The sequence below is a fragment of the Podarcis erhardii genome, assembly GCF_964252035.2.
Source record: "Podarcis erhardii genome assembly, chromosome: 2".
NCBI lineage: Eukaryota > Metazoa > Chordata > Lepidosauria > Squamata > Lacertidae > Podarcis > Podarcis erhardii.
Window position 1 is genome coordinate 119896013 of NC_138498.1, and position 10427 is coordinate 119906439.

A 10427-nucleotide genomic window follows, 5' to 3' on the forward strand; every position below is an offset into this window, starting at 1 on the left:
ATGGAGGGGCCAGCCAGATGGAGATGTCAGTTGCCAACCATGGCATCCAGAGATCTCCACATGGCCGAAACGTGCCCAGGGGGTTTCTAACACTGATGTGGGGGTAGCAAGACATCCCCACAAGGAGAGCGAAGGCACCCTTGGCTAAGAGCAGGGCCAGGGATGTGGGGAAGAAAAGGCAGAGGAGTGCCTGTGAGGAGGGGCTGAGGGAAATAATATTTCCAATAATATTTGTTGAAGACTGGTAAGACAGAAAACAGGGCTGCCAGACAGTAAGTGGATCCACAGGCAGATAATTCTAGTTGCGTCCCCATTTGATACCATTTTAAACGGCCACAGCTTCCCCCAGAGGATTCTGGGAGCTGACGTCTGTTAAGGGCTCTGGGAGCTGTTGGGAGATCCCCTATTTCCTCACAGAGCTGCAATTCCCAGAATTCACTGGGAAGGGGGTTGATTCCTGCATTTGCAGGGGGTTGGGCTAGATGACCCTCAGGGTCCCTTCCAGCCCTACACCTATGAATTTTAAGCCCCTCTGGGAACTGTAGCTTTGTAACTCTTAACATAGTAAGAGTTTTCCCCTCACAGACCATCTCATTCACTTTGCAGGGTTTGGCTTCCTCCCCACCACCACCACATGGGTGGCCAATCTTTGCTGTGAGACAGACTTTAGCAGAAGCGACCCTTCAGCCATGTTGGAGCAGGAGCCGAAGTTGCGGGAGCAGGGAGAAACAGGTCCTGAAGCAGGAAGGAGCACCGATACCGTCGGATGTGGGTGCAGCGGGGAATTCTGGGACGGAAATGTGCGGAAGGTCATAATCAAGGAGGAGACCCTCTGCTCAGATGTGCCGTGCCAGCACTTCAGGGGGTTCTGCTACCAGGAGGCTGAGGGACCCCGGGAAGCCTGCAGCCAACTCCACCATCTTTGCTGCGAGTGGCTGAAGCCAGAGCGACACACCAAGGCTCAGATGCTGGACTTGGTGGTCCTGGAGCAGTTCCTGGCTGTCCTCCCCCCGGAGATGGAGAACTGGGTGAGGAGATGCAGAGCGGAGACCAGTTCCCAGGCGGTGGCCCTGGCCGAAGGTTTCCTCCTCAGCCACCAAGAGGATGTGAAGCAGGAACGGCAGCAGGTGAGAAGTGTTCATACCTCAGGGTCCCAATTCAGGTTTGACAGGCTCCAGACCACCAGCCTTGGAATCTGGAACCCGGCCTTGGTCCAATTCTGCAGCTCTTGTTCCTCTGGGATAAACCATAATCTCCAGATTCTCAGGTGTCATTTTTCTTTTTTTAAAAAAAGTAAAATTCCTAGTGTTTTAAGAAACTGAGGCAAAAACATAAACACAATTCTTCCATTTTTTGGTGAGAAATTAGCCCGCTTCAGCCGTAACGGCGTTCTCTTTGACTACCCCACACTGCAAAAAATCTGCTCCAGAAAAATTTTCATGGACACACGTGTGTGTGTGTCTGTGTGTGTGTGAGAGAGAGAGAGAGAGAGGGAGAGAGAACAGAAAGAATAGAGCAGGGGAGATGGATTTGGGGTGGGAGGGATGAATGTGTGAATCGTGAGAGGTTTGTGTGTGAGAGACCATGAGTATGGTGTGGTCACCTTGTAAAAGGGTAAAAGGTAAAGGACCCCTGGACAGTTAAATCCAGTCAAAGGTAAGTGGTCTAAACCGCTGAGACTCTTGGGCATGCCAATCAGAAGCTTGGCAGTTCAAATCCCTGTGACGGGGTGAGTTCCCGTTGTTCTATCCCAGCTCCTGCCAACCTAGTAGTTCAAAAGCATGCCAGTACAAGTAGATAAATAGGTGCCACTGCGTCAAGAAGGATAGTGTTGTTTCTGTGCACTCGGTCTTCCGTCATGGTGTTTCATTGTGCCAGAAGTGTTTTAGTGGGGCAACATTTGAAGGTGACCCGGAAACTACAACTAATCCAGAATGCAGCAGCTAGACTGGTGACTGGGAGTGGCTGCCGAGACCACATAACACCGGTCTTGAAAGACTTACACTGGCTCCCAGTACGTTTCCGAGCACAATTCAAAGTGTTGGTGCTGACCTTTAAAGCCCTAAACGGCCTCGGTCCAGTATACCTGAAGGACCGTCTCCACCCCCATCGTTCAGCCCAGACACTGAGGTCTAGTGCCGAGGGCCTTCTGGCGGTTCCCCCACTGTGAGAAGCTTAAGTATCAGGGAACCAGGCAGAGGGCCTTCTCAGTAGTGGCTCCTGACCTGTGGAACGCCCTCCCACCAGATGTCAAAAAGAAAAGCAACTACCAGACTTTTAGAAGACATCTGAAGGCAGCCCTGTTTAGGGAAGCTTTTAATGTTTAATAGGTTATTGTATTTTAATATTCTGTTGAAAGCCGCCCAGAGTGGCTGGGGAAATCCAGACAGGTGGACAGGGTATGAATAATAAGTTGTTGTTGTTGTTAGTCATGCTGGCTGCATGACCCAGAAAGCTGTCTGTGGACAATCGCCGTGACACTGGAAAAACCAACCACCGCTTTTAAACAGAATGGCCCTCAGAAGCCTTTTCTAATTCACACTCACGCATCCGTACTGTAAGCCTATCCGGTCTTTGTATTTCAGGACCTGTTTGCAGAAGAAGCCACTGACTTCTCCAAGGTACAGAACGCGGCCCCGGTGGACTCTCGGCAGAGGCTTCCGTCCAAGTTGATTAAGCAGGAGGAGGACGAAGACGCCACTTTGCGGAGTAAGGGCTAACAGGATAAAATATCAGCTTGGTCTCCCTCTCGCCACGACGGCTCCATGCTCTCGCTCCACAGTCTGAGGCAGTACATTCCACTGAATAACAATTGTTGGGATCACAAGCGGAGAGGGTGCTGTTGTGCTTAGTTTCTGCTTGCGGGGGCGCTTCCTGTAGGTATCTGGTTAGCCACCTTGAGAACAGGATTTTGGGCCAGGCCAGACCAACACATTTCACTAGGCACATGTTAGTAATTTGTTGTTGTTGTTTTTTTTTAAATAGTTTTTATTTGATTTTACAAGTTAAGCAAATAATAACAATACAACCATACACATTCACATTTACAGGTTCCTCCAACTCTCCAGACTTTCCACCTCCCCTTCATTGGTCCTTTTCTACTGCATCTTTACCAATAATCTATATTTCCATTGTCTCCCTAGTACTTGCTACATTACAAGTGTTATTAAAATCCTGCTAATATTTTCATCTGCTTACAGTGGTCTCCAAGATAACTTAATCAATGTTCCCCATTCTTTTTTAAAGTTTGGTCTTCTTGGTTCCTGAGCTTTCCAGTCAGTTTTGCCATTTTGGCACAGTCCAAGAGTCTAATTTGCCATTCTTCTCTGCTAGGGACTTTATCTTCTTTCCACCTCTGGGCTAGTAGCATCCGTGCGGCTGTCGTCGCATGCATAAAAAAGTCTTTTCTGCTCCCTTAGAATATCAGCACCTATAATTCCTAATTTTAAAAACTTCTGGGTTAAAAAAATAATAATTTGAATATTTATTTCATCTCATTATATATCATTTCCCAGAATGTTTTTATTACATTTACAACAGATATTTGATAGTAATTCCTTGACCATCTTTATATCTTTGTACCCCTCATAGGAGATGTGCCAAGTATGCCAGTTATATGTTCTACCTCATCTCTCCCTTCTGGTACAATGGAAATGGTTTCCGGGCAACCGGATCAGGTAAGAGACGGGATCTCTGGAGTGACAGCCCTGGGATTCTCTGGCTTCCTCTGCCTGCTGCCCGTCTCCCTCTTCCTGAAAGAATCTGCGGCTTTCCCTTTCCATCAGTCAGAATTGCCCACTGCAATGCCACTCCCTAAAGGCCCAATTCCCCCATTATTCCCTGGAGGAATCAGCTGTTGGACCACGCTTAGCAGCGGCAGAACTGTCAAGGGACACATACAAAGAGTTAATGCTTTGCTTATTGTTTTATTTATTAAATTTATATAGCGCCCTGCATCCAAAGATCTTTGGGCGGTTCACAAGAGAAAACTTTCTTGTCTATTTACAGTTGCCCTGTATCTTTGTACTTTTGTCCTTCCAGGCTGCGACACCTCATCGTTTAAAACTTTTGATTATTTCCCCCCTGTTCTTACGTTTGCCCTTTTGTTGTTGTTGTTGTTAATAAAATAAATGTTATTACTAATCATTTGGGGAAAAAAGAAATTTGGAAAAACCTCACACCAAACCCTGGTTCATGCTAACCATACTTTAGAAACCAAGCTATGATTCAATACAGGCTAACCGTCGTCTAGAGCAGTGGTTCCCAACCTTTTGTGTTTTTTTTGCCATGCCCCACCTAAGCATCTCTAAAATCCTGATCCGCCCCCCTGTGATATATAATCCTTATTACAGTGGTACCTCGGGTTAAGAATTTAATTTGTTCCAGAGGTCCGTTCTTAATCTAAAACTGTTCTTAACCTGAAGCACCACTTTAGCTAATGGGGCCTCCCGCTGCCGCCATGCCGCTGCTGCACAATTTCTGTTCTCATCCTGAAGCAAAATTCTTAACCCGCGGTACTATTTCTGGGTTAGCGGAGTCTGTAACCTGAAGCGTCTGTAACCTAAAGCGTCTGTAACCTGAGGTACCGCTGTATTCAAAAGGTGAACTCCTGTTCATGTAGAGGAAGGCTAAAAGCCCATTAACTGTTAATAACTCATTCTCAAATTGCCCCCCTTAAAAATCAAATTGCCCCCCTGTGGGAGGTGTGCCCCATATTGGGAACCACAGGTCTAGAGAGTTGCTGTTGCATTAACTGTTAAGAGAAATAAGAACTGTTACATTCCCTCTCTCTCTCTCTCTCTTTCTCTCTTTGTTTCCCTTCCTTCCTTCCTTCCTTCCTTCCTTCCTTCCTTCCTTCCTTCCTTCCAGGTTTCCTTTGAGGAAGTGCCTGTACATTTCACCGAAAAGGAGCGTGCCCTGCTCCATCCAGGCAAAATCACCGTGCACCGCAAAGAATCCATGGCTGAGAATTCTGGGGTTGTGGCCTCTCAGCCTAAGTGCCCAAAAATCTCCAGCGGGAAGAGGACTTTAACCGACCACCACCAAGGAAATCACGCGGGGAAGAAACCGTACACCTGCCTGGAGTGTGGGAAAAGCTTCACGCGCAAGAGGAGCCTCACTATCCACCAGAGAAATCACACAGGGGAAAAGCTGTACAACTGCCTGGAGTGCGGAAAGGGCTTCACGCAGAAGGGGCACTTCATTACGCACCAGAGATCCCACACGGGGGAGAAGCCCTTCCAGTGCTTGGAGTGCGGGAAAAGCTTCGCGCAGAAGGGGCACTTCACGGCCCATCGAAGATCCCACACGGGGGAAAAGCCGTACACGTGCCCCGAGTGCGGGAAGAGCTTCACGCAGACAACACACCTCTCCACACACCTGAGATCTCACACGGGGGTAAAACCGTACACTTGCTTGGAGTGCGGGAAAAGCTTCAGCGTTAAGGCGACGCTTCGATCCCACCAGAGATCTCACACGGGAGAGAAGCCCTACAAATGCCCGGTGTGCGGGAAAAGCTTCAGCATGCTTGCGAACCTTAGGAGACACGAGAGAATCCACGCCGGGGTGAAGCCATACAAATGCTTTGAGTGCGGGAGGAGCTTCTGTAAGAAGGCCAGCCTAACTGACCATCAAATAAGTCACACAAGGGAAGAACAAGCGGTGTACAAATTCTTTTAAATAAAACGAAACCTCCATACCCAGAGGGGAAAGCTTTGCGCAGAAGAAAACCCTTGCAGTACGTCGGATGAGTCGCACAAGGGGAAAAGCCACATAAATGCCGGCTATTTGGGGAAAGTATAAATAATTACAGGAAGTGCATCGCTCCTCATTGATGAATCAACACAATGTAGAAAGAGCACAAATGCACAGAGTGTGGAAAAAGCTTTCCTTGGAAGACGAGCCTCACTGCACATCAGAGAATCCACCTTAGAAAGTCAAGTGGGTAGAATGACCTTCTGGTCTAATAAGTCCCTTGAATCAGTTTCCAAACAGCTGATGGGGTGAATGAACTGACAACATGGGGGATACTATTGGCGGGAGTTAGGAACGTATTAAGAGATTGCTGGATCGAGTCAATGGCCCCTCTAATCTAGCATCCCATTCTCACAGTGGCCAACTAGATGCCTTGGGGAAACCAGCAAGCAGGATTCGAACGCAAGAGCACTCTCCCCTCCTGTGGTCTGTAGCAACTGGCATTCAGAGGCATTCCAGGCTCAGTTCAAAGTGTGGCCGTTGACCTTTTAAAAGGCCGAACAGCCTGGGAAACAGAGTATTGCCTCCGTGCCCACAAATGTTGTGACACTTTGAGCACGAGCATGAAACATACGAGTCGATTCCTGGCAGGGCGGTTGTTGGGACCGGGTCTGCAATAGCTCACTAGGTTTCAGTGATGTTAAACCCTTTAAGTCAAAGAAACAAAACAGTCCAGGCCTAGTGAGCCACAGCTGCTCTTCCCGGTAGATCTTGCCCCAAGGAGGCCATTGCGAGGAACGAAGGTTTCTTCCAAGCAATCGGAGACTGCGCCAGCAGGCAGCCTGCCTTTGCTCTTCCCATTTCATGCCTCTTCTGGTTCCGGGAGTCAGGGGAGCCTGTCGCAGCAGCTTGACTCGTCTCTCCCTCTTCTCCAACCTCTGCTTTTGCCTCTTATTCTGGGCTTCTCTCTGTCACAGACTCTCCCCACTCACTAAGCCCTGTTACCTCTTCAGCTTCTGACACCTCCACTTCCCCGTCTTCTGACTGTGATCATTTACTGTCGTCCCACCACCAATTCCCAGGCCTTCTTCCCTTGGGGGTTCCCCAGCTGGTTCCTCTCGCCGTTCCTCTGCGTCCAACCAGCCCATGACATTCCTCGACCAAGAGAACTTCTAGCTCATTATTGAATTACTAAATACTAACTCATTTTTGCCTTATTTCCCCTTTGGTATGTAAATAATAATTAGCGAATCCTGAAATGAACATTCCTCTCTCTCCCCCTGATATTTTTTTAAAATAATCTTTTTTATTGATCTTCAAAGATATAAACATACAGCATAAAACAGTACAAAATCCAAATATCAAGATTGCTGTGAATCTCCTGACTTCTCCTCATCCGATGGGTCCTTTTAATTCTATTTTCCAGCTGCATATCAGCACTTCTCCAATTTTTCACCTTCCTAAGTTATCTATATGTTCTGTTACATTACGAGTGTATTTAAAATCCTGCTAACGTTTTGACCAGTTTACAATGATTTTGCATATACGTTATAAACATTTCCCATTCTTTTTTAAATTTCTTGTCTTTTTGATTCCTGAGTGTCCCAGTTAATTTTGCCATTTTGGCCTAGTCCATCAACTTGATTTGCCATTCTTCTCTGGTCAGGGCTGTCTCTTCCTTCTCTCCCTCCGATCTTTTCTTTCTGCTTTCTGTTCCGTAACTTTATATGCAAGGTGGTGGTTTTTTAAGTTTTTATGATGGTGTTTCAATGGTGGGTCTTTAGGGTGGTGGTTGTTGTTGTTGTTGTTTGGTAAGTTGTATCGCTGTATGTTTGTATAGTTCTTTTGAATATGCTTGTAAGCAACCCTGGAATTGGGAGCTGGGAGATAAATGTCCTGAATAAACAGAACTTCCATCCTTTGTTGATTCTCCAAACTGACACTCCCCGCCCCTGTTGTAAACAAAAAATTGCCCTTTTCCCTTATGGGGTATCCAAGAGCCCATATAGAGTCCTTACATAGGTTCCCTATTGGTAGGAGAGAATAACAGAGGCCAACCAGAGAATATTGAGAAGCAAAGCAGCTAGTAAGCTTGATCTTTATTGATCTGTTGCAACAGGGTGCTCCCCTCACCTGCAGGAGAGAGGAGGGACCCAGAAAAATGGCATGCAAGGCCTTATAAAGACTTTTGAAATTGCCACCCTGTAGATCAAGACCACCCCCAGAAACATCATACATACATCACAGAAGGGCTGTAACCTAAGACCACCCCTCAGATACATTACAAAAAAGGCGGTCTAAACAGAAATTTAAATGTTTTTCTCCTGTCCTTGTTTATCTCCTGTCTGGCAGGTTACTTGATTGAATTTCCTGGGGAGCCTGGCCAGTCTTTTGTAGTGATAAAATGCTTAGTTCCTGGGCCAAGTCACAGGCTCACACCCTATTCATATCCTAAATGTGTCCTTAAGACAGGATTTGTGAAGGAAAAGACAATGGGGAGGTTTCCCACTTTGACCTTGCAGAGAAAACATTTGCTCAGTTTAGGAATCAAAATGGCTTCAGGTCGGTCTTCCTGTACTTATCTATGTAAGTGCGGTTATGAACATTACCATATATCTAAGACCTCAAAATTCCTATCACACCCCTAACCTAAGCATCTGAACTTGGAACATAAGAAGTTGTCAGATTGTTAGTTCATTGAGTTCGTCGAGTTCAATGACTGGCAGCATCTCTCCAGAGTTTCAGATAAGGGACTTCAAAACTCTTGATCGGCTGACGTCAGGTGATTGACAGGCAGGCAACTCTGCTCCTCCTCTGAATTTTTGCCTGTCTTGGTGCTGGGCTCTGATAAGGATTTTGGACCCTCCAGCAAAAATGGGTTCCCAACCCATGGTTCAGAACCGTTTCTCTGTTGCTGTGAGCAAACACTTGCCTACCCAGCTATACTTTCACAGGTGGTCTTGAGAAAACCTTTCCGCAAAACCTCTGAAGGACCCCAGCTGAACAGAGGGCTGTCTTGGGTGCGAGAACAGCTTGCCTGAGTTTTCGAAAGAGGTGCACAGAGGCAGCTGGCCAGATGCTCATCTGGATTAGTAGAACCCATGCTCCAGTGGGGGATACGACTCAGAAGGCAGGGTGGTGTAGTGGTTAGAGTTGGGAGGGGAGTCCTCCAGCACAAAGCCCTCAAGTCGCCGCCCAGCTCCCTTGGTTCCTACAAAAGCTTCCTGCCTGTTATGTACTGAGTCGAATAGGATCCAAACTGCAGCAGTCTGATTGGTCCTAGAACAATAGGATCCAAAAGGCAGCAGTCTGATTGGTCCGAGAACAATAGGATTCAGAATGTAGCAGTCTGATTGGTCCTAGAACAATGCAGCAGTATGATTGGTTGGCAGGAACCACCCAATCATGCTCCAGATTGAAGTGAATCCACAACCTGATTGGCTTACCATAGAATTCCGGAATTAGCCAATCATGTGCAGCCCATTGTGTAAATAATGTATATAAAGCAGATACTTTGAGGGGACTTTCATTCATTCCTCCTCACCACCATGAGCTGAATAAAGAGCATGAAATCACTTTGCGACTGAGTATATTTCACTGCCCATCTTAGCATTCTCCGTGAAAACATTTTATTATCAATTTTGAACATCCTCACAATACCCGGACATCCAGAAGACCAATGAAAAAAGTGGGGGGGGGGGTGTTTAGATATTGACCAAGTGAAAAAAGGAAATCTTTGTATAATACCAGAGCCCCCAAACATTGTGGGGCCACTGCCCCCTTGGTTTCTTAAATTCATCCCCAGTGCCCCTTACCGTATAAAAAGAATTATTCAGAATAGTGGCACAAAGGAAGATGATACAGCGGTACCTTGGTTTTCAAACAGCTTAGTTCTCGAATGTTTAGGCTCCCGAACACTGCAAACCTGGAAGTGAGTGTTCTGGTTTGCGAACTATTTTTGGAAGCCAAACATCCGATGGGGCTTCCGTGCCTTCCTGCAGCCAATCAGAAGCCAGGCTTTGGTTTCCGAATGTTTTGGAAATCGAACAGACTTCCAGAACAGTTTCCATTCGATTTCCATTTTATTTTATTTTAACATAAAACGCATACATTTACATTTACACAATACATATATACAACACACTACCTTATTTTCATAGCATAACACATACCTACATTATTCTGTATCAGCCATTCTCAACCTGTGGGTCCCCAGATGTTGTTGGACTACAACTCCCATCACCTCAAGGAGCGTCTCCACCTCCATCGTTCTGCCCGGATATTGAGGCCCCTAATCCATTTTTTGTAAGGGAAGGACCTGGCTGAGAGAGATGGCACTGTGTCATTCAGTCCCGCTCCGCAGGGTTTCCAGCAGGGGACAGTTCTACCTCGATCCGAAGATACCATCTGGGGCTGAACCCGAGTCTTTCTACAGGCAATGTAGCTGCTCTGCCTCCGAGCTGTGGTCCCTGCTCTTAGAGATGAAGTAAGATTTTGGTCGCAGAGGTTGAATGGCCACCTGTCATGGATGCTTTAGGTGAGATTCCTGCATTGAAGGGGGGTTGGACTAGATGACCCTGGGATCCCTTCCCACTCTAAGATTCTATGAAGTGCTGCTTAAATAGGAAGAAAGGAAGCCGTTTTCTGCCATTGCTCCAACCACCTCACTATTGCCTGCATTACACTTCAGCTGCCAAGCAGATGTTCCGCCACTGAGCTGTGTGGCCCCTTGT

At 46.9% G+C, this 10427-nt stretch overlaps 1 protein-coding gene and 1 long non-coding RNA gene across 2 annotated transcripts; both read left to right on the forward strand.

Annotated features, from left to right (window-relative positions):
- Nucleotides 1-689: 689 nt before the first annotated feature.
- LOC309336927 (uncharacterized protein) lies at nucleotides 690-5696 on the forward strand (the record flags this gene model as incomplete). The annotated part of the gene is made up of 4 exons (XM_081853446.1): nucleotides 690-1127; nucleotides 2586-2709; nucleotides 3592-3677; nucleotides 4870-5696. 4 exons carry the CDS (start codon nucleotides 690-692, stop codon nucleotides 5677-5679), a joined length of 1458 nt encoding a protein of 485 aa, XP_081709572.1. The 3' UTR covers nucleotides 5680-5696.
- A 906-nt stretch (nucleotides 5697-6602) lies between these two features.
- LOC309337443 lies at nucleotides 6603-7615 on the forward strand. The gene is made up of 2 exons (XR_014154306.1): nucleotides 6603-7434; nucleotides 7479-7615. It is a non-coding gene; the product is annotated as an uncharacterized lncRNA (long non-coding RNA).
- Nucleotides 7616-10427: the final 2812 nt, after the last annotated feature.